Genomic DNA, 17261 nt, shown 5'->3' with positions numbered 1-17261 from the left:
CGATACATTCGATATACATAAACACCGAAAGGCTTGTGTTTATTATATTACGACGTGTCTGCACTTGACCCCTTGCCCGAGGATCTGGAAAGTGCGCGATCGCCGCCAAGACACTAGGCTGACCATTCGGGTGGAGCAGGAGCAGGAGGACAAGCAGCTGGTGGAGGCGGAGCCGCGGGAAACGCAAAGGAAGCACAGTCGGCACAGGCAGAGCGAGAAGGAGGAGAAGGAGAAGGAGGAGGAGGAACAGGAACGGAAACCATCACCATTCACCATCGAAGACGACATCGAGGATGGCGGGATCTGCGCTGCGACGCCTAATGGCGGAGTACAAACGTGAGTCGAAAGTCCAGTACTAAGCACTTTACCCACTCTCACTGCAAAAAACCCAATCCTCTCCAGAGTTAACACTTGACCCGCCCGAGGGCATTGTGGCCGGGCCCATCAGCGAGGACAACTTCTTCGAGTGGGAGGCACTGATTGCGTGAGTTAAGATCTCGAGATCAAATGCATTGGATAAGACTAATCCGATGCCCTTTGCCCTTTGCAGCGGACCCGAGGGCACTTGCTTTGAGGGCGGCGTGTTCCCCGCCCGGCTCGTCTTTCCCCCCGACTATCCACTGAGTCCGCCAAAAATGAAATTCACTTGTGATATGTTCCATCCCAACATCTTTGCCGACGGGCGGGTCTGCATATCAATACTCCACGCGCCCGGCGACGATCCCATGGGCTATGAGCTGTCCGCGGAGCGCTGGAGTCCCGTCCAGAGCGTGGAGAAGATCTTGCTCAGCGTGGTCAGCATGCTGGCGGGTAAGAAGGGCATGGGCAATCCATCCCTATCCAAAGTAGCCACTAATCTTGGGTTTCCACCCCTCCCAATAGAACCCAACGATGAGAGCGGCGCCAATGTCGATGCCGCCATTATGTGGCGCGAGAGACGAGACGAGTTCAACGCCATCGCCCGGCGCCTGGTGCGCAAAACCCTCGGACTGCCGCCGTAAATGATCAACACGAACTGGAACCGGACCCTGTCCACCACCGTCGACCCATACTTTCTATCCTGAACAACACGATTCCAAGATTGCGCCTCACAGAAAAAAAATGCTAACCCACAGTTCCCTCAAACCCACGTCGAGCGAATCGACAAAGACGTTTCAATTTAGCAAAAATAAAGAACCTAGCAATAAAATCGACTGTCAACCACAACCAGGCAGCAGTTCGTCCCCCACTTGAATGCTTTAGCGGATCTAGAAGGGGTTTTTCCTGCTACCTAAGGGGTAGATAGTCACGAGGGAGGATCGGATAAGTCTGAAAAGATCCCAAAATATGCTGCATAAAACATCTACACCATCTTCACATTTATGTAAAAGTAGTTATTTTCTTAAAAAGTTGACAGGCTAGGTCTTGATTTTATCACTTTGCTTATATTTCATACATATTTTAATGATCCATAGTGCATAGATGGGCTAGTTTACTTTTATTGGGCATTACATTTGGTTTATCAAGTCTAATTCCATTACATCCAACTGCTCATTAACCGAAATCCCACAAGCGAAATTGCTCTATGTATTCATATATATATTTTACTACACATTTGTAAATGTTTTCACTTGATTAAGTAAATTGATTAATGTACACTTTGATAAGGCGTATGTATATACTATATATAAGGGTATGTGGTAAATGCATTCCCGTGCGTTGGTTAAGTGTCTTCGGGTGTGTGGGTATGGTATAGTAATAGTTATCTAATTGTTGTTGAAGGTTACTAAGCCACACGAATTTCAATTGACCGATCCGGCATAAATTTATGCTATCATTTCTGTTTTCGGACCACAAATCGTTCGAGTACAGTGGGCCCTGTTGACCTCTAAGGCCCATGGTAGGCTGTAACAATAGTTTGAAACCTTACCAATTATGGAACCAGTGCTCCTCCAAATAACCCACTGCACGGTGGTTATAGGTTAAAACAGACTGCCTAGAATGTCTAATTGGTGGTCTAACTTTGTTTCAACTATCATAAAAGTGCAGTTCTTATCTAAGATATCGTTATGATTTGTTAAGAGTTGGTCATAAATAATTTATTGAAATGTTTACCCATCAGATAATAGAAAACAGGGCGTATCATTATCGTTTTCAAGTCATTCGTATATAGTCTATTCCGTTTCAGGTTGAAAACCTTATCATTTTGTTAAGAATTCATAAAATAATAACTGGACACTACTTTACTTAATAAATATTATAACTTGTGGAATCATAGTGAATACATTTTCTTAAAGCGCACTTTTAAAAATAAATTAAGTTTGAAACATGCTCTATTCTTATATTTAAACAAAAAATATTTTTGGAACAAATCAAAGCATATATCATTAAATTAAATAGATTTTCTATTTTCTACTTGAGAAATGTTCAAAAATATCACTTTTCAGCTTGCGGTTGTGACTAACTTTTATGTATTTGCATTTGAAACTGAATTTCAAAAAAATTTCCTAAAACAGCTTATTAACCTGGCTGAAAATCTAATTAAGAAAGTGTTTATTTTGACCCACTGTGCGCGGGTGTGTCATAGCGCGAATATGTGGCGTAATTAACCTTTGCGAAACCGGTTTAATATGCATATCTAGTGCCATGACACCGTACAAATAAAAATAACAAAATGACAACAGAGCCAAAAGAACATGAGCAAACGGGGCAGGATGCAATCCGGGTGCGGGATGACTGGGAATGGGAATGGGCGGCGGGAAAGGTAGTACATACACAAACATGATTGGTTGGATAATTGTATAATTACAAATATAAACGTAACGCTGAGTCAACAGCCAAACAAACAAACTTAAGACGGTCTCGTAGGCTCAGTTAATGCACATAGCCCGTGTGGGGGTCGAAATGTCACATCGTCCGATGGGGCGAACCTGGTCGCTTCTCCGCCACAAAGACGCCACTGATGCCCGCCAAACTGGTCACGCCCCTCACTCCCGTGTTGCGGAAATAGATCAACAGATACTGCTCGCCATGCCGCAGCTCCACATCGTCGGCGAAATCGAGACGCACCTGCTCCTGGGCATTGGCCTCCTGTTGTCGCCGCAATCGCTGGCGATTCTTATGATGATGCCTACCCCTGCGGTGATGCGAGGGCGTGTCAAAGGGATCCGCCTCGTGATTGGAGTCCGAAGAGGTGGGCGACTCGGCCTGGTTGACATACTCGTAGGCAACATAGTCCGCCAGACTGGCGTACTCGGCCGGATAGATGCCAATCCAGTCGTTGGGACCCTCATCGAACTCCGCCTGCTTGCGATACTCCACGGTGTTCTCGTCGCCAATCTTCCAGAGCGTTAGGGGGGAGAACACCACGCCTGGAGCTCGCACATTGGGATAGAGTTTCAGGGTGAAATCACTGGTCACCGGCTTGTGATCGCTGATGGTGTAGACGGGATGGGATTTGTACGAGCACTGCTCGATGGATAGCTGCATGCCGGGTTGCCTGTTCAGTGGCTGCACGGCGTACATAATCCGATCCGTCCAGGCTGGCCGCCGCTTCAGGTCGTACTCGGAGGTGCCCTCGCGGAACTTGAAGGTGGGCGGAAAGGCGGGCAGGCGCTCGTGCAGAACCTGGAAGGCCTGCTGCGATTTCTCGCGCACCTGGTACAGTTGATCGCGCTGGATGAGAGCCTCGTGCTGGGACTCATCGCGCAGCAGTTCCCGCACCTCCGTCGAGGAGTCGTCGCCCTGCAGCCGGAAGTTGAGATCGCCAAACCAAAAGACATAGTCGTGATCGTAGATCTCCCTGTACCGCTTGACATGGTAATGATGGTTCTCCAATATATGCTTGTAGTCCTCGATGCGCTCGTCCAGCTGATGGTCATGGGCGGCCAGGTGGGCCACCACAAAGGCCAGGCCGCAGCCGTACAGGGTGAACCGAACGCTCACGGCGCCCTTGTTGCCCCAAATGCCACCGAAGCCGGTTCTCGTGAACTCCGCCTCGATGTCTTGCAGGTGCTCGACATGCTGTCGCCGCACAAACATGCTGAGCAGCAGTCCCTGCATCTGCTCCGTCTTCACGGCCACATAGTCATAGCCGCGTAGCAGCTCCTTGGCCTTGCGCGTCCATGGATCCTCCTTGAACAGGCCCATCACCTGTTGCTCCAGCTGGGCATTGACCTCTTGCAGGCCCAGGGCGTAGATGTCCGGCAGGTGGGAAGTGGGAACCTCCGAATCCTTCGACGCCGTCACATCCTGCAGGCCTAGCAGCTGGCGCAGCGATATGTTATCCGGGAAACGGCTGCCCACATTCCAGGTGACCACGTAAACGCGGTAAGTCTCCAGCAGCTGCTTTGCACTGCCCTTCGCCTCGTCCGGCTCCGAGTCCGCGATAGTGGACGACTTGGTGGCCTCCGGCTGGCTCATTTCTATGCAAATCGAATGGAAAGCAGCCCAGTGGTTAGGTGCTAATCTCTCCCAGCTGTTCAAAGCAATCAAATTGTTTACCTTTTACCTATTAAGCTGATTGTTGGGTAAACCGATTCTCGGTGCTTCCGCGGCCTTTTGCTGCCCTAATCCCGTTTATTTGGCGTGGTCAATCAAGCGGCCAAGACGATCGCCGAGCGGTAATTGCTAAAGATATTGCACCACAAATAGTTTTTAACACTTGTTTGCCCTGCCCAGCAACAACAAAGCGAAAGCAAAAGCAACAACACCTAGAGATGGCAATAGTTTAGTATTTCTATCGATTAACGTTATGAATTAAGACCAAAACCAGAAATAATGGTTAATTGTGATATATTTTTGAAGACCTACTGCTATATTTGTTTAATATTTGTTCCAATTATGGTGATTCCAAGACCCTGCCACACATATGCAATAAAAAAACACACATTTAAGTAAATTTTATCAACATAGCAGGGATACTGCAAAAACAAAACAAATTATACAATTTCTATCAAAAAACACTTTTAAAACAGCATTAAGTCAGTGAACAAAGGCATTTTAAATTTAGCGCCTCAACTCCTTCAATTAACTTATTTTATTACATTTATCGCATGTCCTTTGGTAATTTCAAAAACCAAAGCCTTGGTCACACTAGCACTCGTCAAATTAACTCGCCATTTTGAACTACTCTAGGACAATTATCGATTAAGATGTTTGAGTTATAATCGATTTCATATTAAGACAACGGTGCAAGCTCAAATTTAATTAAATATTTTTCCATCCACAAATCGTCGCTTTTGCATTAAGTGCCTTATGATCCACAAATCTGTATGGATTTAAAAAACTAATAATTGATCTCAAAAGCTAAATATATTATGTTCTTTAAATATTAGAAACATCCCAGGCCATGCTCAAAATCACAGAAGAGCAAATAGAACAATCCCGTAAATTCCCCCCTAAGAAGATATAACCAATTATTTTAAAATCTACTTTTCACTGAGTTTTCATTTGAAAATCATTGTAAATTGGCAATCCATAACAGTAAAATTAATCGTTGGACTCATGAAAAATATATCGATAGTAACACATTTCTGGAAACGTTGATAGTATCGGGCATCGATTCAAGTTCCAGCTCTAGACTGTGGCCACACACGCGTTTTTTCCCAAATCGTGCTTTTTTTGGTCGAATTTCGTTTGTTACAAATCGGCGTTGCATTATTTTTGCACAGCCATCGAAAAAGTGAGCGCGGGCACGAAACAGAGTTGAAGTTGCGAACAAGTGCGTGTATTCGCCAGCAGGAAAATGCCAAAATTCGTACCGATTCGCAGCACGCGTGTGTGTGTGTGAGAAGAGTGAAGAAGAGGAGCGAAGAATTGCGAAAGCAGTGTGTGCAAGGCGGAAGAAGCACAAAGACAAAAGGGAGGCGATAAAAAATCGGACAGGCGGCACTGCTGTCCGGCGATCGAAAAAAAAAAGAAAGAGAAACGGAAGGCAGGAACAAAACAAGGCGGCAGCGGCATGCAGGAGAGCGGTAAGGAGGGCGAGTCCGGACGAAAACGAAGAACCCGAAACGCAAACGCTTTGCCCGTATTTGGTACAAAATCCCTTTTCCCGCCTCTACCTTTCCAGTGTCCAGCATTAATCCAGTGTGCCTAGTCGAAATGGTGGCCAAAGTCAAAGCCAATGTGAATGCTGCAGTTAGTTTGTGGCGCCAAAAGGAATAGTTTTTAATATATCGCCGCGTGTGTGAAATCTCGGCGAAACACAAGAATAAAGAATAAAAAAAAAAAAAAAAAAACCACGACGGCGTGCGTAAGCGCACTCACACTCTCGCACACGGACAGACAGAGAGAGAGGCAGAGTAAGAGCAAGAGCAAGTGAGCGAGCGCTACACACACACACATAAACTCGCTGGCAGGAATTGCAACAGTGTGTGCTCCTTTTTTTTTTTTCTTCTTCACTTACGTTTTGTTGTTGTGTGTGCGGCGGCGCTTCTTTTTGGCTTTTCGTGTCTCCCTTTTGTGCCGTTGCTTCGCCGGCTAAAAAGGAAACCCGAAATTTGAAATTGGCATAATGGAGGATGGACAGGAGCAAAGAGAATCCTCGCAAGCGGAATTGGCCAAGCTGCATCCGATGACGCCGCTTAAGGAGCTGCCCGAGGAAGAAGAGGAGGAGGATGAATCCTCGGCGGGAGGCTTGCAGTCCGGCGGCGGCAATAACAACAACGTAAGTACAGTCGTCGTTGTCGATGACGATGGATGTTGATCTCTGGGATTCGTTTCGCTCCCATCTCCTAATCCCGCCATTTACCAATTCCAGTCCATCATGGGCAAGATGAAGATGCGCGTATCCAGCATTCTGCCCGCCTCCTTGAGCGGCTGGTTCTCGCCCTCGTCCAAAGGTGGCCCCGAATCCCCCTCCGCCTCATCATCCTCAGCTAATCTCCGCCAGCCACAGCCACGCCAGTCCAACGGACGCTCCATCACGAAGCGGAAACGTGGACGCCGTCGCATCATGCTTGCCGAAGTGGATGCGGATGCTGCCGACGATCTGGACGACGGCTCCGATGCCAAAGGGCTCAACTACGAGGAGGTGGCCCTGGCCGACAATATAGCCGAGCACGACCTGGCCGCCGAGGATGAGCAGACGCGGCGCAGCGAGTACAATGTTTTCCTGCTGCGCAAGCGACGCGAGGCTGTTGCCGCTGCCGGCGGCGACGAGGATGAGGCCGAGGAGGATGAACTGGATGAGGAGGAGGACGAAGGCGATGAGGAGGACGACGAGGAGCAGGATAATCTCCTACAGGCCGCCGCAGTGCAGCCCAAGCGTCGACGTCTGGAGGTAAGCGTGGCACTTTAAATTCTGTCCAAGATCCGCTCTTAATCATCAATCCCTTCCAGCTGGAGACCACCGTCAACTTGCCCAACATGCGTCGTCTGCCCTTGTTGTCATCCACGCCTGCGGCTCCACTCGTGGTTGCCACCAGCTCCTCCGGCTCCCAGATGGCTGGATCCAGGATCGGCAGTCAGTTGGCTCCACACCGGCGCAACCACCTCAATTTGTATGGCAATCAACGGCAGCGCGAACCCGCCTACAACTTTTTCACGGGCAACGAAGCCGCCGAGGGCAGCACCGGGGATCTGCCGCACAGGTAAATGCAAACGAAAGGGGATGTGGTCCACTGAAAGGCCATAAAACGATTTTCCTAACTTAAGTACTTCTTTTCCAAACAGTATAAACTCCTTAGACAACTTACTAATGCCATTCTTGCAATTCAATTTCAGCATCCGCCGTTCGCTGAACATACCTTTCGGAGGCACCGCCACCAGCCACAACAGCCTCTCCAGCCTTCCTAACCACAAGCGACACTCGCTTCTGGGCCAGCGAACCCATCGTCGTGACCTTACCATGGACGAGACGGGAGCTGGACTGGGCCTGGGCTCAATATCCAATGCGGACGGAGAACGCCTTGATCATTTGCTGAGGATCAGCAAGACCAACAACAACATTAGCAACAATAATAATAATAACAACAATAATGTCATCAAGTCAAAGTCAAGACGAATTGAACTGTTAGCGGCGGGAGGTGGTGCTGCTGGCGGAGATTCGCAATCCGAGAGCGATGTAAACGATTACCACGACAATGGCGAGGGCCACGATGGACTACGGCACGCGCATCACAACAGCAACAGCAATCTGGAGTTCTACGGCAATCTGCAGAGCACCAAGTCGATATTTAACAGAAGCAACACCAACGCACAGCCATCGCATCGGAATTCGACGTGGTCACTGAATTCCCTAAACCAGAGACGACGCTTCAATGCCTCCATTTATGGCAGCACCTCGGCGCTGAGTGACAGTCGCCTGCTAAGCCGCAGTGCCTCAACCTCCGGCTCTGCGTCTGCCTCCAGCTCGCCCTTCTACCAGGGACGCACCACCTTTGGCGGCAATTCCGCGAACAATCGCATCTTCAGTCGCAGCAATCTGAGCTCCTCCGCCGCATCCTCCACGTTGGCCATTAATTCTGCCGGCAGTTCACCGGCGCATCCGCTACAGGGTTCCTTGACCGGTGGCATTGGATACGGCATGAAAGCGGTGGACATGCGACCCTCCGATGGCGGTAACGTTTCGGAAACCACTGTGGGTCAAAGTGGCAGCAAGAAGTCCGGTTCCGGCCTGTCGAACACCACGCTTCGCATCCTCAACCTGCTGGACAGCTACTCCACGCCATTGATCGATGCCAAGCGCATGGGCAGTACCCTCAAGGAGCACCAAAGCAGTCGCCAGCAACGCCAGGCTACTCCGGCCACGCCGTATCCGCGTCCTTCGTATCCCCTGAACGCCAGTCGCCCCACTTCAGTGCCCAGTTTGGCTGCCGAGTTGTCGGATCTGCGCTCTAACAAACTGCTGGTACCAACAATGCAGCAGCTACTGGAACGTCGGCGACTCCACCGCGTAACCCAGAACTCACGAGACGTGGTGCAAAGCCAAAGCACACGCCCTCGCACGGAGAACAACCAAGAGAAGCAAGCCAGTCAAGCAACAACAACAACGGCAACAACACCTTATGTTGCTCCGGTGGATCAGCCCAACAGCCATAGTCATCACACAAACAAGATGCGATCGCGACTCTCACATCAGACGCGCAACAAGGAGCCACGCGCGGAACTGGACGAGGCACCCCTGCCGCTGGATTTACCCCAGATCAGCTTCCCAGAAATGGCCAGTGCGCCAAAGTTCGACTTGGTGATCAAACCGACTGTGCCAGTTGTCTCAAAGCCAGCTCCCGTTGCCCCAATCATCAGTAATAAGACCAGCATCAGCAACGTTTCTACGAACTCCAAGCAGCTGCCCAACTTCCTGGCCAATCCACAGCAAACGGCACCCGTTGTAAACTTTTCGGCCAATGGAAACATTACGGCCGTCAGCAAACCAGCGGGACGCACATTTAGCTTCTCGGAGCCCATACCTTTGTCAAATTCGCAAAAGAACTGTGTCGCCAAAGTGGATATCAGGCGCAAGTACTCCTTCACGGCACCGGCTTCACTTGATGAGCTGCAGCAAGTGTCAGTGGAGCCACCTAAGAATACCCCGCAGGGATTCGGAGAGCAATTTAAAAAGTCCTCAAAGGAGTGGGAGTGCGATGTGTGCATGGTGCGCAACAAGGCGGAGGTCAGCAAATGTGTGGCCTGTGAGACGGCCAAACCGGGAGCAAATCCGGCTCCCACTGCTCCCCTCCAGGCAGCACCAATCACGCCAGCTATTGTTCCACTGGGTGGTGGCTTTGGAGACCGCTTTAAGAAATCCTCGTCTGCCTGGGAGTGCGACGCCTGTATGCTGTCCAACAAGGCGGAGGCCAGCAAGTGCATTGCCTGCGAAACACCGCGAAAAACAGCGGCGCCAAAGGTTAACAGCTTCCCGCTGATCGTCAACAATCTGGCGTCTACTGGATCCGGTTTTGGTATGGCCTTTAAGCCAAAGGCCAACACGTGGGAGTGCCAGACGTGCCTGGTAATGAACAATTCTAGCGCCGCCGAGTGCATTGCCTGCCAGACGCCTAATGCACAAGCGAAAAGCACAAGGAACGAAGACGCCCGGAGTCCATCCGCGTCGTCGTCGTCCTCCTCATCATCGTCCTCTGGGTCATCCTCTGGTTCATCCTCTGGATCATCCGCTGCAACATCAGGAGGATCATCGCCGTCTATCATCAGCATTGCATCCTCGAGCGACAGCTCTCAGAATGGCTACAGACCAGGATCAGCAGCCGAGGCGCCCAAGCAGGATGATGGATTCAAGCAGCTGGTGGCAGCACAAAAGGCAGCCAGTTGGGACTGCGATGCGTGCATGGCCCAAAATGATATGTCGCGAGTGAAATGCATCTGCTGCGAGCAACTGAAGCCGGGAGCATCGAGCTCCGCCTCCACAACATCCGTTAACTCGGCTTCCTCCGGCAGCAGCGGTTCGGCGATCTCGACCGCCAGTTCGGTGCCCAAATTTAGCTTTGGATTTGCAGCAGTGAAGGAAGTTGTCAAGCCAGCTCTGGAAGCGACCCCGGCACCACCCTCAGCCACCGGTACGTTTAGCTTTGGATTCCCGACGAACAACAATCAGAGTAAGGATGTGGCGGACAGCAAAAAGACGGAACCCACGAAGACCTTTTCGTTTGGCTTAAACAAAGTGGAACAGCCCAAGACGGTGAGCTTTAAGGCGGACACCAAGGAAACGCAGGCAACTTCCAGCACGGAAACAAAAGCTCCAGCCCTCCAGTTTGTATTCAAGGCTCCAACTACTGCTACCACGGCCAGCTCAATCACTACCAACAGCAGCAGCAGCAGCACCATCACCACCGCCCCCAGCGCGACTCCTGCTTTGGGTGGCTTTAGCTTTGGTGCTCCATCGTCATCCTCGACCGTTTCCAGTTCCACGGCCAGCACTAGTGCGAACCCCACGGCTGTCAAGCCCATGTTCAGCTTTTCGGGAGCCGGCAGTGCCGTGAGCAGCACCAGTAGCACGCTGCCCACGCCCAAATCGGCCACTCTGAGCTTTGGTGTTTCCTCGAATGCCATTACAACAACGACGACCTCTACCACAGCCCTAACACCGGCAGCAGCTCCAGCTCCAGCAGCGCCAGCGGCGGCCACCTCAGCACCTGCTCCAGCTGTCAACTTTAGCTTTGGCAGTCAGCCGAAACCGGCGACCACTCCCAGCGCTGGAGCCTTCTTCTTTGGCCAGACACCAGCTGCACCGCCAGCGACGCCAGCCAACACCAGCGTGAGTTCCATCTTTGGGGCAGCGGTGAGCACCACGGCCAGCTCCAGTTCGAGTTCCAGCACCAGCACGGCCAACGCAATTGCACCAAGCTTTGCGCCCACCTCGACCCCGCAGCTCTTTGGGGGCAACTGGGGTGAAAAGAAGGCGGAGACCACGACCAGCAGCGCGGCCAAGGCATTCGCCTTTGGATCGCCAGCCGGATCGGGAACGACGACCACACCCAGCTTCGGCTGGTCCAGCAATGGAGCCGCGTCGAAGAGCAACAGCATTGCGATCACCAGTGCGGCGGTATCCTCTTCCTCGGCCTCCACGATGGCCACGCCAGTCTTTGGCGGCAGTTCCATGTTTGGAGCCGGAAGCAGCACCAGCACCAGTAGCTCACCCTTCGGATCGACGGCAACAACAGCCGCAGCCACACCGGCGTCAGCTAGTTTGGGCGGTAACGGAGCCCTCGCTGGCGTTTTTGGGAATGTGGGCAACTCCCTGGTGGCTGCGGGAGCACCTGCTGCCACCACGCCCGCTGCTTCAGCCGCTGCTCAGCTGCCCAACCTCTTTGGCAATCCCGCGCCCTTTGCGGCGGCAGCGCCTGTTTTTGGCAGCGGCAGCAGCACCAGCGGAGGATTCGGAGCAGCTGCAGCGGCGGCGGCGGCCACAACAGCGGCACCAGCATCGAAGATAGCATTTAACTTTGGCGGAGCAAACGCAGCCACGCCAGCTGTGAGTATATGTGACTTTAGAGCCCGTCCTAACGTAAATGTTTCTCTGATTAAATGTGGCTAATACCATTATCGTACTTTTGCAGCCCTCAAGTGCCCCATTTAAATTTGGAAGCACCACCAACGAGACGGCGGCCAAACCTGCGTTCAACTTTTCGGGCTCCACGACAAGCTCAACACCTCAGGCGGCCACGTTCAACTTTACGGCCAATCCGGCGGCAGCCACCAGTCTTTCTGGCGGCGATGTAAGTATATTGCAATGCCAATATTCCCAGTAGCCTACCCAGCTAACCACCCACTTAACCTGACCCACTTACAAAGTATCCCGATAAAACCAAGAGATGATCGATGGGAGCAGAGCCCAATGTGATGATATAAACAATCTCTCACTTTCATCCATGCAAATTTGTTCGCGGTTGTTTGTAGTCGTAGCTGTCCGTTAAAATTCCTTTTGATTTTCCGTCTTGCATGCCACACCCCCCGTCGTTATAGCGAAGATAACAATGCGCTTGACAATCGATCGATCCTTCTAACATAACTGACCAATTCGATTCGATTATATTGATTTAGAACCTATTTACACTATTGATTTTACCACTTAACATTATACATAATATCTATATATACATATATTTATTTGTATTCTTCTCTCCTTTTCTTTTTTTATATCTTTTTCCACAACCCTTTCTACACACAAACGATCGTGCGTGTTGTTACTGTTGAAATATTGTCGTGTACCATGTAATTTATGTATACTCCTTAACTACGCCACTTCCATAAATCTGTAATGTACACTCTCTGTACTGAAATCTGAAAAACTTTGTGGGCACGGGCACGAACCAACTTTACTACCATCCATCTTACTACCACCTATGAAAACCACGATTATGATTACGAACCATCCACTAAATGAACACAAAAAATGAAAATGAACCAAATGAACGAACCCACTAAATGAACATAATAATGAACCCAATGGATCTGAATTTGAATATGAATCTGAATCTGAATCCTAAACCGAAACCGAATTTAAACGCAGGCGCAACCGCGCATCTTCCAATTTGGTAATCCTTTAGTGGCGGTTGATAACCAGGCCAGTGGAGCGGGAGGAGCCAACTCCTCCGCCGGCATGTTCAATTTTAGCGCCGCGGCGCCGCAGATGCAGGTAATGCGAAGTCATGGTCAATTTCGAGAGCGTTCCGTCGACTCGACTTAAACGATTCACGATTGCTTATCTCGACCACTATATGCACTGAAATGTACCATTGGGGAATGTCAAAGAAATCTGCCTAGATATAGTTTTATGTATGATATTGTGTTTCTTAGGTGTAGTAATTGCTTGCCACTTTGCAAATCCATTCGTTTTTCAAAGTTTTGTTGTAATTTTAATGTTAAAATATATATATTTTCAGTTTTATTCTTATACAATTGAGTTTGAAAAACCTCTACGTACTTTTATAAGAGTTTTGGCTTTAAAGAATATGATTTTGGTAACCTTTTTTAAATTTTATTTTTTTTTATCATTAGAATCTTAAAATATATCAATTAATGTCCTAAAAATCTCAAGTAGATTTATAAAATTGAAATATAAAATTATTGTAAATACCTATGTTTTGTTTTGATATCAAGATCTTAAATTTTGTAACTTTCAAAATGTTTTTTTGTAACTTCGAAAATGATTTTTTTGTAACTTTCAAAATAATTTTTTCTAACTTTCAATGAAAAGCTTATTTCTGTTACTGAGTGGTAGGATTTCTATGACAGGTCCTGGTACAAAAATCATAAATATACATACCATTTAAATCGTGCTTATCTCGTCATGCTCCATTTAGCTTTAGCATTAACTTAAACCGCATGCTTAGTTTAACGTATTTGCGTAGCTGTTTGAACTCAAAGTGCTTGTGTCGCAGGGCTTGTCAAATTTTTATTTGATTAAAATGATTTTTTAGAATAAAATTAGTTTATGTTTAGAGTGTCAATTGTTTTAAGTGTAGTTTAGCATGCTTTTACCGTAATATTTTGGCAAGCATTCACACATGCACACCTGCATCGCCCCCCTCCCTAACCCAACTCACACCTATACAGAAACCCCGCTCACGCACACACACACACACACGCACACAGATCCACACCAGCTGTCATTTTTCATTCCTTTCTGCACTCGATCCGAAGTCTTCTTATATGAAGACTTTCTGTAAATAACCACCCATATGAAAAAAAAAAAATACCAAACCCACCAAACCATCGTGAACCGTCGCCTATGAAAAAAATTACTTGAAAAACCTTAAAAAAGAAACAAAACCAACTTACCAAGGAAAACAAACCAAAAATATTCTTCTTGCAGTCAACGCCGAATGCCAATGCACCGTTCCAATTTAGCGCCGGTTCCCCAGCGCCAGCCAATATATTTGCGTAAGTAAGACAGAGACGGGTGATCCGTTGGCGGGCGGCTGAACCCAACCCCACCAAACCCACCACCACCACCCTCCATCCCCCCACACCTGAACGGGTGCGAGCGAGACAGAAACACCGCGGGGAAACAGAGAGAGGAGATGATCACGCATCTATTTCTTTTTCGTCTCCTTCTTTCCCACATTGAATTGGTCAATTTACCAACACGAAAACAATCACACTCTACCACACCCACAGATGTTTTTAGTACACAACAAACACACACACAGCTGCATAATTAACCGTTATAATTGCATTTATGTTTAACTAATTCGTAAGGCATTTGTTTTTGTTTTTGTGCGTTCTTTGTCTTTGTTTTACAGCAAAAAGGAAAAAAAAAGTAAGAAAAGGTAGGAGAAATCTATGGACATATTTAAACAGATCTTACATTAACATTTACAAGACAGTTCTTAACGGTATTTTTGTATTTTGAGGTTTTTGAAGTTTCTGTTAATCGGAGATTAAAGAATTTGATAGTATTACTATATATAAGTAGTATTTTTCTTAAAGAAAAGCATGTAATTACTAAGCATATTTGTATAACAGTTCAGATGATAATACAATATTAAAAGTCAAATCAAATTCGATATTTATCAAAAAAAGAACCCTAAGAAATTTTATCAATGATATATTTTAAAGAAAACTAGATGAGATAAAAAAATTATAGATATATATCTTACATTAATTTATATATAGCTTAAAAGTTCATTTGAGCCAAAAGCTAAGGGTTCTATTGCTTTAAACCAAAAATTTAAAGAGACATTAAATGCGACCATAATCCACATCTGAGTTAACGTTTACATAGCATTTTCATATGGAAACAATAATATAGTTTGGGTTGGCCCATTAAAAGCACATTTCATGTTAAAAGATATAATTTTACCAGGACTACAGACTAGCCACCATCAAGTTAAAATTGATTTGTGCATTTCATGTTGCCTTGACACGTTTTTATAGCATCCATTCCTATCTTAATGTTATATGTACTTCTGTCTAAATGGGTTATACGATTTTCAATATACCCTGACCATCCGATTGCCGTATTCCTCTATATAGTTTGTGTTTGTCTTATTTGTGTGTGCGTTCCATTGTTTCGTTTTGTCCACAGCACTTGCCATTTCGTTGCCATAATATCTTTTTGGTTAATGTTTTTAGTATTTTGCGGTTGTGTGAAGACTCGAACGAAATGAATACATATATATTATGTATTATGTATACTCGCTCCGCCACAGCCGCCCGCAGAAGTCTCGAGAAACGGTGGCCCAAACATGATGTACTAATCGTTTATTAATCCGCAGCTTCAATCCGCCAGCAGCCGGCAACTCGGCGCAGAATTCGCAGATGGCACGTCGCAAGATTCGGAATCCAGTGCGCCGCCTACCGCCCCGGTAGAAATGGCATCGCAGTCGGTCGTCGAGATAGCAAATGCATCTGCTGAGACCGCCATCGGATTAGGCTTAGTGGGAGGAGGAGATGGAGTAGCTGGAGTTACCAAGAACGACCTGGTCAAGAAGCGCAATCGCCCGCTCATCGAACACTATCAGCAGCTGGAGCTGGGCCTGCTGCACCAAGTGCTCAAGCGTCAGTGCCAGCAGCCGCGTCTGGACAGGTACCGGTTCGTCCGCGGCGGCAGCAGCACGTTCGCTGGAGCGGGAGCAGGCCCTACAAAGAGTATAGGACCGGAGACAGAAGGAGTGGGTGGTGGCGCCCCAGCAGGAGCAGCAGCAGCACCACCACCAGCCCCACCATACGCATTCAGGCCACGCAACAAATTCCACGGCAGAGAGGGCCGTGGCCAGAGGCCAAATGGCGACCAGGAGGACCAGGTCATCAACCATACGGGACGAACAGGATCTGGAACAGCCGGAGAACACGTGCTAAGGAGTCGCTACAAGCTAGTGCGGCGCATCAACTGCAGCGAGACGACGACTGAGACGACGCAAAAACCTGGATGAGACCGATCAAGGAGGAGCAGCGATGACTCCAAACTAATACACCTACATGATTATAAATTATATAAATTTCGTTGGTTTATTCACACGCCCCGAAATGGGAGTATCAGTCGTGTGTTGTCTACCTTTTAAGATTTATACATTTTTTTTAAATTAATGATTTTTGTTGATCCATAATGCTTATACGATAATTATGTAATAATTATTTTGTGAAATTGTAAAGAAGCGAATAAGTGCTGCAGACAGATGCGAAAGAAAATAATAGCGCAAAAACTAAACTACATTATATATATATATATTACATTTATTAAAGTAAAATCATTTGTCTAGACAATTTTCGAACGCAGAGTGATCGGTGATCGATGAGCCGAGAAGATAATGGTTGCAGCCAGAGAGAGAGATAGAGGTGTACGATTGCATTAAGTCTTAGTTTTTGTTATTGATTATTGATTTTAGATTTTAGATTTATGTACGATGCAAACACGAGTTGCCAGGGGAGACCTGCAACAGCAATGTGCGGCAGTGCATCAGTGCAGCAGCCAAGGTGGAAACAAGCCAACAAATTAAAACAAACAACTATCTAGCAACGTAAACAAACAGAACCTATAGCTAACAGATAAGATTGGTGGGATACTGAGACGTCGGTTGGCAATGATGGAGAGCGATTACGATTTTTTATATACATATATTCATGATGGACATTGAATATTTTATTATAATTTTAGATTGATCATGTTTAAGTCGACGACAGAAGTGAAAATCAGAAGTCTTAATGTTGAGAAAGAAAAGGTATCATAATGTAAATAAGTAAATATATGCGGTATGATAATTTAAAACTTGCTGTGCATTTTGCTCTGAGTTTTGGGGGTGCTTAGATAAGGAGTTCAATGTGGAACTGATGGCTTAATCATAAAATTTAATTTAAATTTAAAAATAAAAGCCAATCCC

General features: G+C 47.4%; 3 protein-coding genes across 7 annotated transcripts; 2 read left to right on the top strand and 1 right to left on the bottom strand.

Annotated features, from left to right (window-relative positions):
- Position 1: 1 nt before the first annotated feature.
- LOC119556351 (ubiquitin-conjugating enzyme E2 G2) lies at positions 2 to 1210 on the top strand. Its single transcript, XM_037868455.1, has 4 exons — positions 2 to 336; positions 403 to 484; positions 551 to 810; positions 883 to 1210. Exons 1-4 carry the CDS (start codon positions 294 to 296, stop codon positions 999 to 1001), a joined length of 504 nt encoding a protein of 167 aa, XP_037724383.1. The 5' UTR covers positions 2 to 293; the 3' UTR covers positions 1002 to 1210.
- Positions 1211 to 1465: 255 nt separating this feature from the next.
- On the bottom strand, positions 1466 to 4676 carry LOC119556349 (inositol polyphosphate 5-phosphatase K). 2 transcript variants are annotated; one of them, XM_037868452.1, is made up of 2 exons: positions 4483 to 4676; positions 1466 to 4403 (listed from the first exon to the last, which is right to left on the bottom strand). In XM_037868452.1, the coding sequence occupies exon 2, from the start codon at positions 4399 to 4401 to the stop codon at positions 2887 to 2889; it is 1515 nt and encodes a 504-aa protein (XP_037724380.1). In that variant the 5' UTR covers positions 4402 to 4403; positions 4483 to 4676; the 3' UTR covers positions 1466 to 2886. The 2 variants fall into 2 exon arrangements, with proteins under 2 accessions (XP_037724380.1, XP_037724381.1); XM_037868453.1 differs by having other exon boundaries at positions 4490 to 4676.
- An 824-nt stretch (positions 4677 to 5500) lies between these two features.
- Positions 5501 to 17149, top strand: LOC119558270 (nuclear pore complex protein Nup153). 4 transcript variants are annotated; one of them, XM_037871640.1, is made up of 9 exons: positions 5501 to 5954; positions 6053 to 6649; positions 6743 to 7264; positions 7324 to 7574; positions 7708 to 11911; positions 11997 to 12155; positions 12950 to 13075; positions 14255 to 14322; positions 15660 to 15891. In XM_037871640.1, the coding sequence occupies exons 2-9, from the start codon at positions 6497 to 6499 to the stop codon at positions 15751 to 15753; spliced, it is 5577 nt and encodes a 1858-aa protein (XP_037727568.1). In that variant the 5' UTR covers positions 5501 to 5954; positions 6053 to 6496; the 3' UTR covers positions 15754 to 15891. The 4 variants fall into 4 exon arrangements, with proteins under 4 accessions (XP_037727568.1, XP_037727566.1, XP_037727569.1 ...); XM_037871638.1 differs by lacking the exon at positions 14255 to 14322 and having other exon boundaries at positions 5502 to 5954; positions 15660 to 17149; XM_037871641.1 differs by lacking the exon at positions 12950 to 13075 and having other exon boundaries at positions 5502 to 5954.
- Positions 17150 to 17261: the final 112 nt, after the last annotated feature.

The sequence above is a fragment of the Drosophila subpulchrella genome, chromosome X (genome assembly GCF_014743375.2).
Source record: "Drosophila subpulchrella strain 33 F10 #4 breed RU33 chromosome X, RU_Dsub_v1.1 Primary Assembly, whole genome shotgun sequence".
Taxonomy (NCBI): domain Eukaryota; kingdom Metazoa; phylum Arthropoda; class Insecta; order Diptera; family Drosophilidae; genus Drosophila; species Drosophila subpulchrella.
The sequence above is the reverse complement of the archived record's forward strand: the minus strand, read 5'-3'. Positions and strand labels throughout refer to the sequence as shown.